This window comes from Labeo rohita, chromosome 9, assembly GCF_022985175.1.
Source record: "Labeo rohita strain BAU-BD-2019 chromosome 9, IGBB_LRoh.1.0, whole genome shotgun sequence".
Taxonomy (NCBI): Eukaryota; Metazoa; Chordata; class Actinopteri; order Cypriniformes; family Cyprinidae; genus Labeo; species Labeo rohita.
Genome location: NC_066877.1, coordinates 14,935,418 through 14,959,081, shown reverse-complemented (window position 1 = coordinate 14,959,081; position 23,664 = coordinate 14,935,418). Strand labels below are relative to the sequence as shown.

The following is a 23,664-nucleotide window of genomic DNA, read 5'->3' as shown; positions in this document are numbered from 1 at the left end:
AACTAAAGGTCTAGCCTAAGCTAATTCTTTATCTCTGAATATAGTTAGTTAGAAAAACCTAGCTGAGAGAAAAAATACCTTTGGTTATTTGTACTTGCAATTACATCATTATTACAGAATACTGCATATTTTAAACTACCGAACTGTTAGGGTTTTAATAAATGTGAGTGCTAATAACTACATAACAGACTTTAACTAGAATGGCCTCTATGCTAACTTGCACAGTCAGGAGTTGACTAACAATAGAGGCCCTGTAGTCTTTAGTCTTAGTCTAGTATAAAAGCACAGGTGACAGCAGTCAGTCAACAAGCAGAATCAGCTTCAGTTTCTCCTTTGTGGAACTACTGAGGATCAGCCAGCGCAACCATGAAGGTAAACCTTGTTCCAGCACCAAATTCCACAACGTTTAACTCCAAAATTTTTTGATTTGGTATATTTTACTTTTTACATCACTAAAATATTACATTTGAATTTTCAGGTCACTTTCTTTGAGGACAGGAACTTCCAGGGTCGCTCTTATGAGTGTATGGGCGACTGTGCTGATATGCACTCTTACATGAGCCGCTGCCACTCTTGCAGAGTTGAGAGCGGATGCTGGATGATGTATGATCATCCCAACTACATGGGAAATCAGTATTTCTTTAAGAGGGGAGACTATGCTGATTACATGTCTATGTTCGGAATGAGCAACTGCATCAGGTCCTGCCGTATGATCCCCATGGTGAGCTCAATATAAGCTTATATGAGATAACATATAAGCATAAATAGATCTATCTTTTTAGCTGATACATTTAAACTAAAGGGACTTCTCTTCCACTACAGTACAGGGGATCCTACAGAATGAGGATCTACGAGAGGGAGAACTTCATGGGTCAGATGTACGAGATGATGGATGACTGTGACAGCATCATGGACCGTTACCGCATGTCTCATTGTCAGTCCTGTCATATTATGGATGGTCACTGGATCTTCTATGAGCAGCCCCACTACAGAGGCAGGATGTGGTACTTCAGGCCTGGAGAGTACAGGAGCTTCAGCAATATGGGTGGCATGAGATTCATGAGCATGAGGCGTATCATGGACTCCTGGTACTAGAGTTTAAACTAATAAAAAAAAATTCAGTACCACAATAAATATTGTCATTGTTGTTGTCTAAACATTAATGCCAGTAATAACAATAACAATAAAATAAATACAATAAAATAAACATTGCGTTCTAAAAAGAATTATGTTACTACTACAGTAGCCCACAAAAACACATTCTTCTTTGGTTCACTCTGTGTGACTTCTTTACACTAAAGTCATTGATTACCCCCAAAATTAAAAAAATTATAATTTTCTAAATTTAAATTAGAACTTCAAAACTTGAACCTGGATAAGGACATGAATTGCAAGCTTTTGCATTAACATTATCTATCATCTATCACATCAGCTTGCCACACACTGGCGATACAGATGCCTTGAACCAAACCAAATCTAAAAGTAGGATGACTGCTATTATATGATATTTACTTTTTTTATTAGAACATAGTGACGTTATCTCTATCATATAATTTGTTTTTGTAAATGTGTGGAGAGAGTTATTGCAGAGCAGCATCAGGAACTACTTACAAACCACAGTACTAAGCCAATTATCCAAGGTTAACACAATGTGGGCATTAGTTGTTTATTAGAGGCACAGGATGCTGAGCCTTTTCAAAAAATGTATTTGAAGTGAAAATAACAGCTGATAAATTTGAATTTTGTTTTACTCAGTTTACCCAATGATGTGCATGAGTCAGATGTATATCAAGTAAAAATGTATTTTTATAATTTTCCTTCATACATGGTAGCCAGATGAGTTGTTATGACTGTGGCCGACAACATTAAAGACAACATAGGCTCACTGGAAATACGTGCCTCTATATACATTTCTGCAAGACTGAAAAAACGTACCTATATGTACAAATCTGCAGTTTCCAGTTGAAATGAACACTAGAAGCAGTAAAACTCCAAAAACTTTCATTCCTTTTCACACAAAGTATTATTTACACACAGATTTTTGATGAATAAAGCCTAATTTCACACAGTTACTTGCAGAATATTATATTATGGCTTCAAAACAATTTTAACATTGAAAACTGATGACATTGCCGTCACATATGTCGCTTCATATGGATGAGTTTTCTAATTCAGTTTGCTCGGTAGCTCACGCAATACAGCGTTGCACTTGAGTGATGCAGAACTCCGGTACAAATCCCATGAAACAAAACAGCTCAAATCAGCATAAGGAAGTTTAAATAGCACGGCTGCATCAACAAATGTTTTTTATATCACTTTTGCATTTGTTAACACTATCGGTTAGATTTAGGATTGCTTGGTGTAGGGTACATTTCTAACGCAATATAGCATTAACCTTTAGTGACTACCTGGATGTTTGAATTCTGAACAGCCACAATACGTACCAAAGAAATAAAAATGTGCCGCGGTCACGTATTGAACGTGTGTTTCAGCGCCAATCTATGGACATTTCACTTTGAAACTGCCGCGAAACGCGCAGTAAGGTACGTAATTACGGTGTTGCAGAAATGTATATAGAAGCGTATTTCCAGTAAGACTGGGTTGATTAAGGATGTTCTCATTACTAAAATGATCAATCAGAATGGATACGTTAAAGGAAAAATACATTTTGCGTCCATCCAAAATGCAACCTCAAAAGGTTTGAGGGAGGCTAAATGAAAGTTGCTTCTTTCCACGTATATCTAAACATTTTCAAAGATAACTAATCTAGCCAATTACCTTTCAGCTTCAGTTTGGTCATTAAACCTGCTAGTGATTACACTAAACAAGAACAAAACAGAAAACAATGACTCTGAACAGTGGGGCCAAATATACATTTTCCTTGCTCTAAACAGGTGAGAAGATGTTCCATTAGCCACTCCATTATAAAAATTCTTAAAATGGCCGAACTCTGTATATCAGGGTTTACACAGGTTTTATAAAGGTAAAATGAAGACTTAAAATATATATGTATATTTATGAAAATGCAAAAAAGTTATAAAGTAAAGAAAATTTAAAGAATAAATTAAAGGGAACACAATACGCCAATGTTATTTAATGTTATCTAATGCCTAGGAAGCACACAATAAGTTGTATTAGCAACACTTCAAAGTTTGAAAATACTGTTTTCAACCAATCTCTATTTCTTTCTAATTAATTTTGCACAAAAAAGTTATCTTGAATTTTGAAATGACAATTCTTTTATTAGTTTGATCAAGAGGGGGACATATACTGCATCTTAGAATTCCAGTTTTCACCACCAACCCCAAAAATTGGCATCAGGCACATGCTATTTAGCATTACAGGTTACTCACTAGGTTTTGTCTTTTTATTCTGATCCCAAATTCAAGGCCCCTTCTTTGGTTGGACAGAGCTAAGGATACAGGTTCAAAATCAGTAAGCATGATTCCAAAATAAAATAAAATACAATAAATAAATAAATCCATATAGCCAGAAATTCTCAATCGAAAACAACAACCACATGATAAAAATGCAAACTTATGCTGGGTACACACTAAAGGTGTGGGTACACACTAAAGATCTTCAGCATGTGAGAGACCACAAACATGAGGACAAAACATCCTAGAGTTAACCGTTTTTCTTCTATAGTGTTGTGTGACAAAGACAGCACTCCACACACCAATACATTTTCAACCAGAGTCCTGACTGTGAACACGGGAAATCTTGCAAAATCTCTCGAGACTTGAGAATAAACATGGCGGACATTAGGAAGGAAGAAATTGCGATGACTGCGTTTGTTATGCTATGACTTACGATCGGGGCGCCTCTGACTTTCTTCCGAGCAGATTCAGTCTTTCTTAACACATCTTACACCACAAGAAAATCTGATAAGATAATCTTTAGAACCACCAAGATATTCGGGACATTACCTAGGATTGTCGGAAGGGAAGAAATCGGCCCAAAATCATCTCGATTATCTTGTGGTGTGTACCCAGCATTAGGCTGTGTCTGAAAGCTTAGGCAGCTGCCCTGTTATTATTATTATTATGACTTGACAGGTTGCAATTGCACACAAAGGTACCTAAACCAGTATAACAGTCTACATCAGGGGTCTGCAAATTTTTGGTCATGAAGTGCCATTTTTAATTTTTCTGCTTAACCACTGTGCCAATAAAACCGTTTAGCTTGCAGTTCTATATCAATGTGCTGCTTTAATTGATGCACAGAGACACACACACCAGTCACATACAGAGATTGTAGATTGCCCAGAGCACACAAAGAAACATTCATGAGCACAGAAACTTGTCAAAGCTGCCCCACAACTTTTATTAATAAACAGCTTTGACACTGAAATGCTACATTTTATTTCTTAAGAGTCTATCCAATTCACATTCTTTTTGACCAGCATACTTGTATTGTTCTAATAATTTTGAGTACTAAGATCTACATACCAAGCTTTAGCTAGAATGGCCTCTGTTGTAACTTGCACAGTCAGGGATTGACTAACAATAGAGGCCCTGTAGTTTTTAGTCTTAGTCTAGTATAAAAGCACAGGTGACAGCAGTCAGTCAACAAGCAGAACCAGCTTCAGCTTCTCCTTTGTGGAACTACTGAGGATCAGCCAACGCAACCATGAAGGTAAACCTTGTTCCAGCACCAATTTCCACATAGTTTAACTCCAGAATTACTTGATTTGGTGTATGTCACCTACATCACTAAAGTATTACATTTGAATTTTCAGGTCACTTTCTTTGAGGACAGGAACTTCCAGGGTCGCTCTTATGAGTGTATGAGCGACTGTGGTGATTTTTCCTCCTACATGAGCCGCTGCCACTCTTGCAGAGTCCACAGTGGATGTTGGATGATGTATGATCAATCCAACTACATGGGAAATCAGTATTTCTTCAAGAGGGGAGAGTATGCTGATTACATGTCTATGTTTGGAATGAACAACTGCATCAGGTCCTGCCGTATGATCCCCATGGTGAGCTCAATTTCAGCTTATTTAACATATAAACAGGTTTCTTTTAACTATAGTCATTCATTCATTCATTCATTCATTCAAATAAACTAAAAGGACTCTTTCTTCCACTACAGCACAGGGGATCCTACAGAATGAGGATCTACGAGAGGGAGAACTTCATGGGTCAGATGTACGAGATGATGGATGACTGTGACAGCATCATGGACCGTTACCGCATGTCTCACTGCCAGTCCTGTCATATTATGGACGGTCACTGGCTCTTCTATGAGCAGCCCCACTACAGAGGCAGGATGTGGTACTTCAGGCCTGGAGAGTACAGGAGCTTCAGCAATATGGGTGGCATGAGATTCATGAGCATGAGGCGTATCATGGACTCCTGGTACTAGTTTCCTAGTGTTTCTATTAATAAAACTCTTTTTCCAGAACACTAAATATACTGTGTCTTGAAAATCATTAATGCCACTAATATTTACTTGAGTGATGCACAAACAAACTTCTCATTAAATAACCAGAAATTCAAAACAAATGAAGACATGTAAAAATAATGAGTATTACTGTATTTTGCTTACAGTACATCCTGTGGTAATGTTAGAATTTTGGCTTTCAAAGGACAAGTTCCGAACAAACAATGACACCCAGTTCTTTCAGAGCAGAGAATGTCATAACCGTGTAACTGAAACTTCATGTGGTCTAAAATATAGAGCTGTGTGTGTATACCTCAACAGTTACAGCTAATACCATATTTTCTAACTGAAGTAATATGTTTAGGAAACGATGTTGTCAAATAGCTCATTCAGTGGTGGTGATTTGACAGATAAGATCTGAAAACACAAATGTGACCCAGGACCACAAAACACAGGTTTTAAGTAGCACAGGTATATTTGCCAAAAATACATTGTATGGGTCAAAATCATTATTATTTTTCTTTTATGCCAAAATCATAGGAAATTCAGTAAAGATCATGCTCCATTAAGATATTTTGTAAATTTCCTACTGTAAATATATAAAAACTTAATTTTTGATTAGTAATATGCATTGCTAAGAACTTAATTTAGACAACTTTAAAGGTGATTTTCTTAGTATTTAGATTTATTTTTTTGCACCCTCAGATTCTGGATTTTCAAATAGTTGTATCTCGACCAAATATTGTCCTATCCTATCAAACCATACCATCAATGAAAAAGCTTATTTATTCAGCTTTCAGATATCATTAGGTAAAAAGTAAAAGTCAGTTCTTGAATTTCATGTGTTGGAAGTAGTAAAAAATGGGCAAACAATCTGAGTGAAGATCCAAGTGACAAGGGACAAATAATGACGGCTAGACACTGCAAAACAGCAAATCTTGTGGGGTGTTCCCATTATGCAGTAATCAGTATCTACCTAAAGTCACTCTAAGGGTCATTTATGCACATAGAGAGTGAAGACTAGTCCATCAGGTCTGACCACACAGAAGAGCTACTGTAGTTCAAACTCTGAAAAACTTAATGCTGGCCATGAACTTCCTACATTGCTACAGAAGTACTGACCCAGTGTTTACAAAGTGAACATGCAAAGAAGGTCTAACACCCTTTACCAGAAAAGGTAAAACAGCGATGTAGGACAATTTTGAGGTTGGAGGAGAAAATGATGGGAGTTTTTCGACATGCCCTAACTGTATTAAACAGGAGTGCACAGAGTACGCAAGCGCATCACAAAGCTACACAGGACTAGCATGTGTTTAAAAAGTGTATAAATATTAATTTATTTAAGACAATGACAGATTGTTTTGCAGGATAAAACCCTTAATTTCTTGTCTGGGATCGTTTAGAACCATTTGAAGCTGCACTGAAACTGCATTTTTAACCTTCAATTCATTGAGCCCCACTGCCCCATTGAATGTTTTCCTCAAAAACCTTAATTTCCTTGCAAAATAAAGCAAAACACGAATATCTTGGATGACATGGGGGTGCGTAAATTATCAGGAATTTTTCATTCTGGAAGTGGAGTAATCCTTTAACATTAGAACTAGCATGAAGCAATGGAGGAAGGTTGCCTGGTCTAAGCAATCATGTTTTCTGGGAGTGACTGGGAGTGACTTAAATAGTCCACAGGAGAGGTGAAAGTGCAGGGGTGATCAGTGCCAGGTACGAGACTGGGAGTTGTAGTCCGAATGGGTATTAATAATGAGGAGAGAGATCCCGCTGGTGGTGAGCGGGAGGAACCGCAGGAGTCTCATTTGTGACAGCTACCTTAATAGGGTCTAATGGCTCTTTCCACTGAGCGGTATGGGTCAGTACAGTACAGTACGATACGATTCGGGACATAACACATTGATCCAGCTTGCATTTCCACCGCCAACAGTACCCGTGATGTATGCCATAACGTAGCGATCAACATAAAGTGCAGCAATAAGCACAACTATGCCTCTTTTTGTTAAATGTCAGTATTAATAAACAATAATAGCCATTATAAAAGTAGAAGTACAAAGTATAAGACTACAAAGTCAGCGCTGTACCACGGTAAAGTTCAAAATAAATATATGAAGTTAAACATAACTTTGTGCTCAGCCAAAAGTGACCAGTGACCAGTGAATTCCCTGGTATATACCCAAGACGAATTGTATCCCATGTTTAATCACTACAAAGACATCAGAGCCAGCGGTAAATGTCAGACGGACTAGTCAAGCTAAGCTGCTCTTGGCGGACAGATGAGCACTGAGCGCCCGGTGATCGGAGTTAGTGTCTCTGAAATCGTCATAGCAAATTTTCAAATAGGCGCTATCTTTATAAAGAAACCGCACATTTAAGTTTTAAACACTTCTCGCTTGAAAAACTCTTAAAACTACATTTCCTGACACAATAACAGTAATATTTAGAAAATTATGTGGGTTTTTGGGCAAAGACATTTCACAAGTTCACAAGAACAGACAAGAATGCATATTGAGAAACGGCTTGTCTGTTTGAAAATATAAAATTATAAAATACACTGGTATATTTTTTTTTGTGTTTGCGGACTGATGTAAATAAGCCCAGCAAGCATGAACAGCATGGATGAAGGAGTGAAGGAGATGCTTTATCCCCTTGTACCACACACATGTGATGATTCTAGTCGACCAATCAACGTTCTGCAGTGAGTTTAGCTCCACCCTTTTGGTACCGTTTGCTGTGCTAGGTACCCCAATGGAAGGGTACCAAAAAAGTGGTACAATACGGTTTGCTATTTTGGTACCATTTACAACTTTTGACAATGGAAACGGACATAATTGTGTACTGTACTGTACTGAACCGTACTGCTCGGTAGAAACGAGCCATAAGATAAATGTTATGTAAACTTCTATTTATATTTTTATTTAGATCAGGGATGGGCAATTGTCTTTTAGTGCAGCCTGCTGGATCATATTATACTCTGATGATCAACTGCAAAACATTTGAAAAGTAAGTCACGGAAATATTGCTTTCAGTGATGTTCATACTATCTTTGATGTTGCTGGTTTCCAGCCGCTTTCTATATTTTCAGTGTAGTAGGTGCACACTAATATGAATGTTCACTAACATTAGCAAAAATAAATGAAAAACTGACCATGAAAATCGTATTTTCCAGTTAAGATGTTAAACAGATTTTTTTTTTTTTTTTACCAAGTTCAAGGATGGTTTAGAAACTTATTTGTAATGAAAGATTTTAATTTAAATGGCCAGTACACCACGGCTCACAACAAAGTATGAAAGATCCACAGATGACGGAGTTGCACTTGCCTCAAATTTCAAAGGTAAAATGCATAGTTAACAAATCCTTTTAACCAAATGCATGACAGAAATGTATGCACTGAATTATGTGCTCATGGTTTCTTAAAAAGTCTTACATTTAATTGTATCAAATTTAAGGCCATAAAAACTAAATGGTACAAGAAAGTCTTAATTACGAATTCAATAGTTCTTATATTTGGGGACGGAAAGACAAGAACTGTGACGAGTAAATATAACAAATAAGAGCGCTGCATGTTTCAAAGTCAGGTGCTGGCTGCTTTGTGTACTACCGTTACTGGGGAAACTGCTTTATTTCTGCCTTTCTGAAAGCGCCACCTGCTGGCAGAGAATTAATTTGAATTTTCCTCATCACAGTTAAAGCTGCCTATCCCTGATTAGGATATTTACACATTTTGTTTTACAAACATGCTACTTTTTATTGTATTTTTTTTTTTGTTTTATTATTATTTTAAATAGACTAATACACTTAGAATCTCTACTAAATTACATGTTATTTAGTTTAGTAGACAGTTATTTACTGTAGTAATGTTCAGGTTTTGTATATCACAGATATGAATCACAGACAAAAAAAAAAAAAGATTCTCAAAGTAAAGAATTGTCTAATGAATGAATTGTCTCTTAATTTGAACAAACATTAACTTCAGAAAAACTTCTGACGGAGTACTAAGATCTAGATACTACGCTTTAACTAACAGCCTCTATGCCAACTTGCACAGTCAGGAACTGACTAATAATAGAGGCCCTGTAGTCTTTAGTCTTGGTCTAGTATAAAAGCAGGTGACAGCAGTCAGTCAACAAGCAGAATCAGCTTCAGCTTCTCCTTTGTGGAACTACTGAGGATCAGTGCAACCATGATGGGCAAGGTAAACTTCATTCCAGCACAAATTTCTATGCAGTTTAATTTTAACTCTAAATCACTAAAATATTAACTTTGATTTTTCAGGTCATCTTCTACGAGGACAGGAACTTCCAGGGTCGCTCTTATGAGTGCATGAGCGACTGTGGTGACTTCTCCTCCTACATGAGCCGCTGTCACTCTTGCAGAGTTGAGAGCGGATGCTGGATGATGTATGATAATCCCAACTACATGGGAAATCAGTATTTCTTCAGAAGGGGAGACTATGCTGATTACATGTCTATGTTTGGAATGAACAACTGCATCAGGTCCTGCCGTATGATCCCCATGGTGAGCTCCATAAATATTTTGATGGAATTTGAAAAAAAACAAAAAAAACAATTAACAATAATTTTCCCAACTGAATATTCATTAAGTATTTGCAAACATGTATAGATCTAATTTTTTCAGCCATACAGAAAAAGGAATAGACAGATCTTAAAATCCACTTTTTTTCACATTACAGCACAGGGGATCCTACAGAATGAGGATCTACGAGAGGGAGAACTTCATGGGTCAGATGTACGAGATGATGGATGACTGTGACAGCATCATGGACCGTTACCGCATGTCTCACTGCCAGTCCTGTCATATTATGGACGGTCACTGGCTCTTCTATGAGCAGCCCCACTACAGAGGCAGGATGTGGTACTTCAGGCCTGGAGAGTACAGGAGCTTCAGCAATATGGGTGGCATGAGATTCATGAGCATGAGGCGTATCATGGACTCCTGGTACTAGAGTTTATATTAATAAAATAATTTCTTTACAACAATAAAAAATGTCTTGAACATCATTAATGCCACTAATAACAAAAACAAAATCCACAAAACACTCAACAAGCTGTCCGTAGAAAGGTTTCATTTTTTAGTTCCCAAACTTCCCAACAACATTTTCAAACATGTATAGTGTGGGCTAGACATTACTTAGTAATCACTGGCAGGAAACAATAGACATTAAAATAAAATTTACTCATCAGTATGTTATTTTTTGCAAAGTATTTTTTCCCCTGTTTTCTCTAGATTAAATATCTAAGATTTCAGACCAAATATATTTCGAACCAACTTGCCCACCCACTTGTCCTGGAAGGGAAAAAACTCAGTTTCTGATGCTAATTCCGGGAATCACAATCCAACTCTAACCTTAAATGGTAGTCAACAGGTTGAAGGTCCAAATTGCAGTTTCAATGCAGCTTCAAACGGCTCTACATGATCTCAGTCAAGGAATAAGAGTCTTAGCTAGTTAAACGATCAGTCATTTTCCAAAAAAAAAAAAATAATAATAATACTTTTTATAAACTATAAATTATAAACTGTTAAACCACAAACGCTTTTCTTGCACTAGCTCAACCTCACGCATTATGTAATCATTTTGGAAAGGTCACGTGTGATGTAGGTGCCAGTAAAACAACAAAATAAGTAAAACAACGATGTCTGACAATTTTCAATTTGGAGAAGATGAGATTTTTTTGGGAGAAATTAGAGTTTTTTGCCCTACCCTACATTTTTGAACCAGAGTGCACAGATGAAGAATTAACCACACGTGACCTTTCCAATGTGATTACATAATGTGTGAAATCGCAGACATAGTGCAAAAGTAGCATTTGTGGTTAAAAGTATATCAATTTGAATTTTTTTTTTTAACCAATCAAAAAAATGACCAATTGTTTCACTAGATAGACCCTTATTTCTTGGCTGGGATCGTGTAGAGCTCTTTGAAGCTGGACTGAAACTGCAGTTTGGACCTTTAAACCGTTGGCCACCACTGAAGTCCACTTTATGAAGAAAAATTATCTCTGATGCTTGTTGCTTGTAAACCTTAGCAGATTAAACACTCCACTGCTTAACAAGCGTAGAGTAAAAATAGCAACGGGAAGGAAAAAAAAACAGAAGAACAAAAAAACAAGGAGGAAAACATTTTTATATCACACTTTTTTACCTCACATCAAAATTATTAAACACTTTACTATATGTGACGATGGACCACAAAACCAGCCAGAAGTAGCACAGGTATATTTGTAGCAATAGCCAACAATACATTGTATGGGTCAAAATTATAGATTTTTCTTTTATGCCAAAAATCATTAGGATATTAAAGATCATGTTCCATGAAGATATTTTGTAAATTTCCTACCATAAATTTATCAAAATGTATTTTTTGATTAGTAATATGCATTGCTAAGAATTTTATTTGGACAATTTTAAACGATTTTCTCAATATTTAGATTTTTTTGCACACTTTGCATTCTTGATTTTCAAATAGTTTCAAAAAAATGACCCTTATCTTTGTCGTCGGGTCAAATTTACATTGTCCTAACAAACCATACATCAATGGAAAGCTTATTAAAGGTGTGTGTTGTGTGTTTGTGATACAAGATGATCACTGGCTGATAATTGCAGAGAGGAAAGTTTTTGAACGTATGAGGTTCAAGGGATGTATAGCAGGAATTCACCTTGAGAGCCAACTTTCTTCGCTCTGTAGCCGATGACCAAAGGTGCAGCACACAACATTTAATCTCTCTCCTCGACAACTCACACTCATTCTAGCAGTCCACCCTGGCCCAAACATAGTGAGGTCTCAGTGAATAAGCGGTGTCTGTCTAAACTCTGGTAACCTGCTCCTCTTTCCTTTCTTTTTCTCTGCACTCTCCTGCAGCTCCACCCTATATGCACATTTCTGTAATTCCAGATAATTGATTTCCCTCCTCCACTCGGCCATACAGCATCAAAACCTTGTCCTTTTTTCCATACTGCCACAACTTCTTTGAACTTTTGTAACACAAATATTTAAATATACTATGTGATTCTATACATATAAATTACAGCTGTTCTCTCTGGGTCACCAGCAGTGTGAACAATAAAAATACAGATTTGGATTTTCAAATCCTATGTGTCACAGCGTTAAGAATTGTAAAGGTAAACAGTGTTGTACTATGGGAAGATAAGAAGCCATCCTTTCATAAAGAATACGTACCATAATAATAAATAGACCATCCCATTTTCACTGTACCTTAATAGCAGATTAGTGTGAATGAAAAATTATTTAACAATGGAAGTAGACTCTGAGAAAGACTGTACAGAACACACTGGTGGGAAATAAAAGAATAAAGAGGAATAAAGAGGAATTTCTGATGTATACATCAGAAAATTTGATCCAAAAACAGACTACTGCACAAAAAAACTCTCACTCACAGACACCGTTAATTCATCCATTCAGATGAGAGGTTGCCAAATCAAGTAAGTGATTTCCAGTTATATACAGTAATATGTATTAGATGAGTTATCACACAAGCAGGCCCTACAACTAGACTGCACAAACAATGTAGTGTATATTACCGACAGGCCTCAAAAGGATATGAGTGCTTCCTCTCATTGTTGTGTACATTCTCAATATTTCACATAAAGGGCAAAATCATAAAAAAATGACCTATAAGCATAGTTTTGAAATTAACCCTTAAGAAAAACAAAATCAAACTAATCCAAATAGCCAGAATGTGAAAGAACAAACTATTTGTAAGAATGAAAAGTCATATGCTTAGAAACCAGAATCAAACCAAATCCATGCAGTCAGAATTTGGAAACCTGGAACAAAACAATTTGTCACAATGAAAGCTCATTATTTTGTTTTTTTTTTTAGGAGGTAAAGGCTATTCTTTCATTTTAGCAACATATACTTTAGAAATACTACAGTTCAAACAATGTAAACACTAAGATTTACATACCAAGCTTTAGCTAGAATGGCCTCTAAACCAACTTGCACAGTCAGGAATTGAATAACAATAGAGGCTGTGTAGTCTTTAGTCTTGGTCTAGTATAAAAGCACAGGTGACAGCAGTCAGTCAACAAGCAGAATCAGCTTCAGCTTCTCCTTTGTCAACTTACTGAGGAACAGCCAGCGCAAAAATGAGGGTAAACCTTGTTCCAGCACCAATTTCCACACAGTTTAAGTCCAAAATTGTTTAATTTGTTCATTTTAACTCACTTAAAAAAATCTATTTTGAATTTTTAGGTCACCTTCTATGAGGAGAGGAACTTCCAGGGTCGCTCTTATAACTGTATGGGCGACTGTGCTGATTTTTCCTCCTACATGAGCCGCTGTCACTCTTGCAGAGTCCACAGTGGATGTTGGATGATGTACGATCAACCCAACTACATGGGAAATCAGTATTTCTTCAGAAGGGGAGAGTATGCTGATTACATGTCTATGTTTGGAATGAACAACTGCATCAGGTCCTGCCGTATGATCCCCATGGTGAGCTCCATAAATTAATTGCTTTATAATATATCAACTTAAATTCACACCCTTTCATCTTACAGTAATCAATTTATATTTATTTGAAATCATGAAGCAAAAAAGCTTATCTAGTGGGGCATAGATGAAAACGTTAAAATCAACAAATTCAAAGGACAAAGGATTCAGAATGCTGATTTATGAGGCAGAACAATACAATTATTGTTATTCGTTTACATTACCTGTTGGTTCTACCTGATAAACTAGAAAATAATGCACTTCTCTTCCTCTACAGCACAGGGGATCCTACAGAATGAGGATCTACGAGAGGGACAACTTCATGGGTCAGATGTACGAGATGATGGATGACTGTGACAGCATCATGGACCGTTACCGCATGTCTCACTGCCAGTCCTGCCATATTATGGATGGTCACTGGCTCTTCTATGAGCAGCCCCACTACGGAGGCAGGATGTGGTATTTCGGCCCTGGAGAGTACAGGAACTTCAGCAATATGGGTGGCATGAGATTCATGAGCATGAGGCGTATCATGAACTCCTGGTACTAGAGTTCCAGTATTTCAATAAAATAATTTCTTTACAACACTAAACATTCTGTCAAATCATTGATATCAATAATATTTACATCAGTGGTCAAACAGCAACCTGTAAACATTTAACCTATGTACTATAAATATGAGGGACAAATGCTTTTAAATGACAAGGTCCAGGCAAACATGAAACCCAAACCACCTAGACACAGACTGCTTCAAACAGCTTGTTTCTCAAAGCCTTTGTGTAATTAAAAGAAAAGGTGACTGTGTCCCAACTTTTTGTGTTGTAGCCATCAAAATCAAAATTTATAAAATAATTTATAAAATAAAATGAAGTTGGCCAGTGAAAACATTGGAAATTTTTTCTCTGTATTTTAGTCTATTAAATGAACGTTATAGGAGTTCACTTCCAGAACAAAAATTTACAGACAATTTTCTCACCCCCTTGTCATCAAAGATGTTCGTATTTTTCTTTCTTTAGTCGATAAGAAATGATGTCTCTTGAGGAAAAAAATTCAGGAATTATCTCCATATAATTTGAACCTCCTATCCAAGTTTGAACTTCCAAAATGCAGTTTAAATGCAGCTTTAAATGACTCTAAACGATCTCAGCCGAGGAAGAAGGGTCTTATCTAGCAAAATGATCAGCCTTTTTTTCTAAACACATTGACAATTTATATACTTTTTAACCCCAAATGTGCGTCTTGTCTAAAGATTTTTTCCAGTTCAATACAGTAAATACAGTTAGGGTATGTCGAAAAACTCCCATCTTGTTTTCATCCCCAACTTCAAAATCATCCTACATCGCTGCAGAAGTACTGACCCAGTGTTTACAAAGTGAACATGCAAAGAAGATCAAATGCCCTTTACAAAAAAAGGTAAAACAGCAATGTATAGGACGATTTTGATGTTGAAGAAGAAAACGAGACAGGAGTTTTTCAAAACACCCTAACTGTATTGACCCGGATTACACAGACTACGCATGTGCTTCGCCGAGAATAGACAAAACGAATGTTTGAGGTTAAAAAGTATATACATTGTCAATTTGTTTTGAAAATGAAAATAGATAAGACCCTTCTTATTCGGCTGGGATTGTTTAGAGCCATTTGAAGCTGCATTTAAACTGCATTTTGGAAGTTCAAATTTGGGGGCGCCACTGAAGTCCACTATATGGAAAGAAATCCTGAAATGTTTTCCTCAAGAAACTTAATTTCTTATTGACTTTAGAAAGACAGACATGAACATCTTGGATGACAATGGGATGAGTAAATTATCTGTACATTTTTGTTCTGGAAGTGAACTTCTCCTTTAAAGAAAATGAACGAATAACATATTCTTGATTTTATGGTATTTCACAAAACGTCCCAACTTTTCTGGAATTAGGGTTGTATATCGAGGGAGGGATTGTGAGCAAAATTATATACATTGTTTTAGAAACATTACAGTTGAAACAAAAATTATAGAAATAAATAAATAAATCAATCAATAATTGCTTTACTAAAAACTAAAGTTTCACCTCTTGTCTTTGTAGGATATCAAAGCAAATCAAACAATTCAAAATTCAATCAGAACAGAGTTGAAACAATACAAAGAACCAAATTCCACAAAGAGGCCTCAACGACAGTGTGGATGACTATAATTCAAAGGTCCAGCAAGCCTGAGGCTCCAATGAGTCTGAGGAAAGTCTAACAAACTAACTCTTCCTTAACTCTAGAACAGAGGATAAGGACCAGGATGGTCCTCTCCAACACTGTCAGTCATTTTCTCATGTTCTAGTAAAGTTATCATGTTCTAATCACTCACTGTGTATGTCCTTTTGAATAACTATTGAATAGTTTATAGGTTTATATTTGAGTTTAGTATGTATGGATTTGTCAGTTTGTGAAGTTGAAAACTGATGGACATGGAATTCATATAGAAACATTTTTAATGCAATTGTTACATCTGTACATCAAAATAATTACATAGCCTAGTACAAATTCTTCAGGACAGTGATTATGTATGTTTTTGTTATTATGACTGTATACAAATAAAAGTAGACCCATTGCAGTTTCTAATGATGCCATGCTCAAATCGTATCTGTATTTTAATTCTTTTCGTGGTCATCAAGAAAACGTGACAAAACACACTGGCGTGGTCAACCCCAAATATTATTTTTTAATCATTGTTAAAATCATTCTGAAATACTGATCAAAATGCTAAATTTAGTATTATATCAGTGCGAACTTGATCCTTCTCCCCAATTCAAAGCACTGACACCAGAAGAGAAATATTCATCATTTTGCTTAGCTAAACTAAATAATGTGATTTGTGTTCTGTTTTCTGTTTTTTTATTATTATTATTTTTTTTTATTATCAATAATTAATTACCTCTTGGTTGATATTACCATATTTGATACTAAATTAAATTGTCTAAGCTTTCATTTTTGGTAAACAATATTGTCACTCTATTTGCATTTTAGTATTACAATATATTGTGACATGATATATTGTTATTATACTCCTGCGTTGTTTTGAATGTTGAACACTTGTATCAACATATGTATATATTCTATATACCGCAATCCAACAGAGGATATGGAGAATAGATCAGTTTTTATAGGGAAAGACTGCTTAGTTAAATGTTTAGCCATGTCTCTACTGATTTTTGAAATAATCAATCATGTTAACAACTTTACAGCACTTACTGTGAATTTCACTGACATTGTAGTATAGGGTCACTTTGTGAAAACATCTAAATAGTTAATTATAGATATAGTAAGACAGAAACTCACCTGTTCTCTACTCATGTTGGTCTGCTGTATTCCCTGAAAAGATAAACAGGTGTTTTGGGTCTCAGGAGACTAGTGTAAACTGACCGACAGCACCATCTGCTGTTTTTTTTGGAAAAGGAAGTTGCATTTGTGAGAAAATCTGCCTGCACACATTTGTGAGAACATCAAGCCACGTTTCCTCATAAAAAGGTCTCACAGTTGTAATACAAAATAAATATATTTGTCTATACCACTGCATTTTCTCTCAAATAGAGTTTTATATTTGCAAATGACATTGTGTTTGTTTAAAAGTCACATTTTTTTCTTTGCAAATCAGATTGAGTTTATTTGCAAAATGCTGGATTTGTTTGATGAATATTGGCACAAAATTCACTCCATACAAATTCCCTAAAATTTCCCTAAAATTCCCTAAAAATCTTAATTACTTTGCTTTGAGCTAAATGTAGCCATTTCTCTTACATCTGTTACTTAAAATACATTACTGTAAGCACAGTATCTATCTGACAAACCAAAATATATTTTTCAAAAAATTTATTCTCTGCTTATCAAAGTTATCAAAGAAGCACAATTAATACAATACTTTAAACCCCTTTCATGTGTTTAGTGAGTCATTCATCATTACAATTTAAACTTCAGAAATTCCAAAGTCAAATGTGAGCAGTAAAATCTAGATGCTGTGCTTTAGTTAAAGTGGCCTCTTTTCTAACTTGCACAGTCAGAAACTGACTAATAATAGAGGCCTTGTTTTCTTTAGTCTTGGTCTAGTATAAAAGCACAGGTGACAGCAGTCAGTCAACAAGCAGAATCAGCTTCAGCTTCTCCTTTGTGGAACAACTGAGGATCAGTGCAACCATGAGGGTAAACCTCGGTCCAGGACCAATTTCCACACAATTTGACTTGAAAATTATTTGATTTGTTCATTTTAACCTTAAATCGCTAAAAAATTAACTTTATTTTTTTTTTTTTTAGGTCACCTTCTACGAGGACAGGAACTTCCAGGGTCGCTCTTATGACTGTATGAGCGACTGTGGTGATTTTTCCTCCTACATGAGCCGCTGTCACTCTTGCAGAGTCCACAGCGGATGCTGGATGATGTACGATCAACCCAACTACATGGGAAATCAGTATTTCTTCAGAAGGGGAGAGTATGCTGATTACATGTCTATGTTTGGAATGAACAACTGCATCAGGTCCTGCCGTATGATCCCCATGGTGAGCTCCATGAATTTTCTTATTTGTAATCAATTCAAAGAAATTTTCTTAATGAAACATTAAATCTACATTGATTTGGAAACATCAAGCAGAATTTTGGGACATTAATGAAATAAAAATGGTTACTTTCAGAATGGTTATTTATGAGGCAGGACTAAACAGTGAATATAACTGACTTTCTTCCACTACAGCACAGGGGATCCTACAGAATGAGGATCTACGAGAGGGAGAACTTCATGGGTCAGATGTACGAGATGATGGATGACTGTGACAGCATCATGGACCGTTACCGCATGTCTCACTGCCAGTCCTGTCATATTATGGACGGCCACTGGCTCTTCTATGAGCAGCCCCACTACAGAGGCAGGATGTGGTACTTCAGGCCTGGAGAGTACAGGAGCTTCAGCAATATGGGTGGCATGAGATTCATGAGCATGAGGCGTATCATGGACTCCTGGTATTAGGGTTTATATTAATAAAATAATTCCTTTACAACACTAAACATTGTCTTGAAAATAATTGTTGTCAATAATTTACATCAGTAATCAAATAACACCTGCAAGAAATTATTGAATTATGGTATACTACAGCATGATAGCAATCTACCCTATGTACTGTAAATATGAGGAATGAATGCTTTCAAATAACAAGGTCCAGCCAAACATGAAACCAAAACTACCAAGACACAAACTGCATCAAAATGTTGTTTCTTATAGCCTTTGGTCAAATTACAAGTGATTCTATTTTATTAGAATTTATCAGAAATAAATGACTCAAAACACAGTCCAAAATGCAGTCCACACGTCCAAATGGCTTAATTAAACATTTATGACTTTCTTATGTGGAACAAAACAGATTACATTTTGGAAAATCTCTTATATTTTCTTTTCATAAAATGAAATTCAGTCAAGTCCAATGATTTTGGGTCCAAGTATCTAAAATACAAGGTAAAAAAAAAAAAAAAATCTACATTTAAAGAAACACTACAGAATTCAGGGCTCTCTATGAACATCTGTAGATCATCTTCAAGTTGTTTCCCAGGTATGCCAATAGTTGCAGTCAGCTACAGCAAGATTCACCAATTTTAAGAAGAAAGCCATATTAAGACATACAAAAAAAAAAGCTTCTGACTAAGTTCCGTATCTGCTGCCAGTAGCTCAACATTTAAGGACTGATTATATAACATTGTTTGACATTTCCTTCCAATTCAAACCTGACATCTTTGAATTAAAGGTATTCACAGGTCTACCTGGATCTGAAAACCCAAAGTCCAACTGACTAAGACCTGACAGGGTTTGGGTCGCGAGGTATAAATTCACAGACTCGGGTTGTTTAAAATAAATGCGCTTTTACTGAATGCATCTGAGAAGACCCAAAACTATGCAAACTTTTCATTATTCGTTTTGGAGGTTTAACAATTTTTTATTATTTAAAACAGATATACATTAAATAATTGTATGACAATATAAGTATCTTACCTTTCTCATCTCTTTTTAATAATCCACGTTCGTACATGCCAATTCCTGCCTTTGCCAAGAATTCTTTCACCACCATGTGGCTGGATGGTGGACTAACAGCGAGTATTTGAATTTCCGTTAAGACAGATCTGTCAGCTAATTTTATAATTGCACTGCCATGATTACATTGGTCCTAATGGTGTCGTCAGATAATCATGGAGGCAGTACCAGACAGTGCTAAATGAATAAAATGCGTAAAAAAAACTTTGATTTGACACAGTGGTAAACATGCATCAGTCCACAACATTTTTGCCTGTGTGTTGTCAAAACTTCAACCAGCACGTAACTCTAGATGCTACTAGACCTTAAGTTTAATCAACAACCTTTAAGTTTAGATTTTTCAGCAGGAAAATTAAAGAAGAATCCAGTGAAAACATTGGAATTTTTTAGATTCTATTCTGAATAAATTTAATAGCCATTTAAACCTCATTGTGATACTCAAAGCAACTTAAAAATGATAGATGGTTGTTCATGTTAAAAAATGCTTTAATTAAAACAAAAGTTTCCATATTTTCACTCTTTTAAAGTGAATCAGACAATTCTTTCTTCTTTCTGAAACCTGTGTGAATGTGTACAAAGTGACAAATTATATATTAAAGCCCCAACGGCAACGTGGATGACCATAATGCAGAGGTCCAGCAAGCCTGAGGCTGTAATGAGTCTGAAGCAAATCTAACTATCTGTCCTTTACTCTAGAACATGCTACAGCATGCTATTGTTTGATGGTCCAAACCAGGATGTCAAATTAAGTCAAGTCACCTTTATTTATATAGCGCTTTTAACAATACAGATTGTTTCAAAGTATTAAATTTTAAAAAATAATATGTCAATAATGCAGAAGGACAACAGTAAACATTCAATTTTCAGTTAAAGGCAGTTCACCATTGATTCAGTGATGTCATCGTCCAGCCCAGTTCAGTTAAAATAGTATCTGTGCAATCAAGTCGATTATATGGTGTTTCAGTACTGCCCCCCTTGTCAAAGCAGCAACCAACTCCATGTACCAAAACTAGCATCAGCTACAGAAATGCAATTCTTACTTTTTAAAACCAGGCTATTTTGTGTTAGTTTCAACCCATCGATTAATACAAAGAGGTCACATCACGACCATCATGAGTAAAACCATGAGGAAAATCATGATGGATGGATTCACTGGGTTGTTTCTTACATTGGACTGATGAAGAGACCCAGACTGTCTCTGCTGTTTTTAACCTTCCTCGCAGAACTGAATTAAGAGGAGGATAAACGAATATCAAAGCATTGCATAACTCCATACCATGTAGGTAACCCACACATTTGAGTTATAGTTTTATATTTGAGTTTGGTATGTATGGGTTTGGAAGTTTGTGACTCAAATGTTTCTATTAGTCGATTGTTTGTAAAATGTATAACGTTCTTGTTATAGAAATCATGTCTAAAATATACTCTGCAAGAGTGGGAAAATTCAGACCATGTGACTAACAAAATAATGTTGATTTTATGTATTGAGAGGCTAAAACTAGCAACACCCCAAGCTAAGACAATGTCTAATTGGTCAAGACACCATTAGGGATGTGTGTGCCTAAATTTTGCGTTATTTGCTTTTTTCTTTCCATTGAGAGTTTCATGATCTAAGTTAAGCTTTGCCACAAAGCTGTGTCTGTGCCCACCTCAAAACTTCATGTCTGTTCATGTCTAAGCAATTGCTTATATAGAAACTTGGGACTCCACATTTTCACTCTCTTAAACTCATTCTTTTCTACCTTCTTTCTTTCTGCAACTTGTGTGAATGTGTGAGTGTGTGTGTTTCCTTTAAATTAGTTTATATGAGTTGGATTTGTCCAATTAAGTTTTATTTACAGTATATTGAAAAGAGAAATATCTTGTGTTTTGTGCTTACAAGTTAATGTCTTAAACTGCAGATCTTGTTACTATGCTAATAAATAGGCTAGTGTTTTCACTATACTTTAGATGTTAATATCCATTGCAGTGTTGGTGTTATATATCCTGTTCACTGAATCGCTGGCCAATTCAGTTGATCAGCCATAGAACAGTGATTCTGCCAAAATTCCCTAAAAATAAAAATTAGTTATTTCCCTTTGAGCTAAATTGACCTGTTTCCATTTCATCTGTAACTTAAACTACAATACTGTAAACACAATATCTGACAAACCAAAAAAAAAAAAAAAAACTTTTTTTCCCAAAAATGTTCCAAAATTGTTCAACATTTTATTCTCTGCTAATCAAAGAAGCACAATTAATACATTACTTTAATACATTATTTTCATGTGTTTAGTGAAATTTGTGCTTCATAATTACAATTTAAACTTCAGAAATTCTAGAGTCAAATGTGAGCAGTAAAATCTAGATGCTATGCTTTAGTTAAATTGGCCTCTTTTCTAACTTGCACAGTCAGAAACTGACTAATAATAGAGGCCTTGTTTTCTTTAGTCTTGGTCTAGTATAAAAGCACAGGTGACAGCAGTCAGTCAACAAGCAGAATCAGCTTCAGCTTCTCCTTTGTGGAACAACTGAGGACCAGCCAGCGCAACCATGAGGGTAAACCTCGGTCCAGGACCAATTTCCACACAGTTTGACTTGAAAATTATTTGATTTGTTCATTTTAACCTTAAATTGCTAAAAAAAAAAAAACTTTGTTTTTTTTTTTTAGGTCACCTTCTACGAGGAGAGGAACTTCCAGGGTCGCTCTTATGACTGTATGAGTGACTGTGGTGATTTTTCCTCCTACATGAGCCGCTGTCACTCTTGCAGAGTCCACAGTGGATGTTGGATGATGTACGATCAACCCAACTACATGGGAAATCAGTATTTCTTCAGAAGGGGAGAGTATGCTGATTACATGTCTATGTTTGGAATGAACAACTGCATCAGGTCCTGCCGTATGATCCCCATGGTGAGCTTCATGAATTTTTTTATTTGTAATCAATTCAGAGACATTTTCTTAATGAAACATTAAATCTACATTGATTTGGAAACATTAAGCAGAACTTTGGGACATTAATGAAATAAAAATGGTTACTTTCAGAATGGTTATTTATGGGGCAAAACTAGACAGTGAATATAATGGACTTCTCTTCCACTACAGTACAGGGGATCCTACAGAATGAGGATCTACGAGAGGGAGAACTTCATGGGTCAGATGTACGAGATGATGGATGACTGTGACAGCATCATGGACCGTTACCGCATGTCTCACTGCCAGTCCTGTCATATTATGGACGGCCACTGGCTCTTCTATGAGCAGCCCCACTACAGAGGCAGAATGTGGTACTTCAGGCCTGGAGAGTACAGGAGCTTCAGCAATATGGGTGGCATGAGATTCATGAGCATGAGGCGTATCATGGACTCCTGGTATTAGGGTTTATATTAATAAAATAATTCCTTTACAACACTAAACATTGTCTTGAAAATAATTGTTGTCAACATTTACATCAGTAATCAAATAACACCTGCAAGAAATTATTGAATTATGGTATACTACAGCATGATAGCAATCTACCCTATGTACTGTAAATATGAGGAATGAATGCTTTCAAATAACAAGGTCCAGCCAAACATGAAACCAAAACTACCAAGACACAAACTGCATCAAAAATGTTGTTTCTTATAGCCTTTGGTCAAATTATAAGTGATTCTATTTTATTAGAATTTATCAGAAATAAATGACTCAAAACACAGTCCAAAATGCAGTCCACACATCCATATGGCTTAATTAAACATTTATGACTTTCTTATGTGGAACAAAACAGATTACATTT

The 23,664-nt window shown here is 35.9% G+C and overlaps 5 protein-coding genes across 7 annotated transcripts; all 5 read left to right on the top strand.

The window, feature by feature from the left end:
• The first annotated feature begins 304 nt into the window (after positions 1-304).
• Positions 305-1,159, top strand: LOC127171091 (gamma-crystallin M2-like). Its single transcript, XM_051119512.1, has 3 exons — positions 305-372; positions 479-721; positions 823-1,159. Exons 1-3 carry the CDS (start codon positions 367-369, stop codon positions 1,093-1,095), a joined length of 522 nt encoding a protein of 173 aa, XP_050975469.1. The 5' UTR covers positions 305-366; the 3' UTR covers positions 1,096-1,159.
• On the top strand, positions 315-18,892 carry LOC127171090 (gamma-crystallin M2). The gene is made up of 3 exons (XM_051119511.1): positions 315-372; positions 18,147-18,389; positions 18,581-18,892. The coding sequence occupies exons 1-3, from the start codon at positions 367-369 to the stop codon at positions 18,851-18,853; spliced, it is 522 nt and encodes a 173-aa protein (XP_050975468.1). The 5' UTR covers positions 315-366; the 3' UTR covers positions 18,854-18,892.
• On the top strand, positions 315-23,293 carry LOC127171089 (gamma-crystallin M2-like). Of its 3 annotated transcripts, none has more exons than XM_051119509.1 (3): positions 315-372; positions 22,557-22,799; positions 22,992-23,293. In XM_051119509.1, exons 1-3 carry the CDS (start codon positions 367-369, stop codon positions 23,262-23,264), a joined length of 522 nt encoding a protein of 173 aa, XP_050975466.1. In that variant the 5' UTR covers positions 315-366; the 3' UTR covers positions 23,265-23,293. The 3 variants fall into 3 exon arrangements, with proteins under 3 accessions (XP_050975466.1, XP_050975467.1, XP_050975465.1); XM_051119510.1 differs by lacking the exon at positions 315-372 and adding an exon at positions 4,583-4,638; XM_051119508.1 differs by lacking the exon at positions 315-372 and adding an exon at positions 22,386-22,444.
• Positions 9,542-10,370, top strand: LOC127171082 (gamma-crystallin M2-like). Its single transcript, XM_051119499.1, has 3 exons — positions 9,542-9,590; positions 9,671-9,913; positions 10,089-10,370. Exons 1-3 carry the CDS (start codon positions 9,579-9,581, stop codon positions 10,359-10,361), a joined length of 528 nt encoding a protein of 175 aa, XP_050975456.1. The 5' UTR covers positions 9,542-9,578; the 3' UTR covers positions 10,362-10,370.
• On the top strand, positions 13,471-14,418 carry LOC127171093 (gamma-crystallin M2-like). The gene is made up of 3 exons (XM_051119514.1): positions 13,471-13,528; positions 13,629-13,871; positions 14,146-14,418. Exons 1-3 carry the CDS (start codon positions 13,523-13,525, stop codon positions 14,416-14,418), a joined length of 522 nt encoding a protein of 173 aa, XP_050975471.1. The 5' UTR covers positions 13,471-13,522.
• Positions 23,294-23,664: the final 371 nt, after the last annotated feature.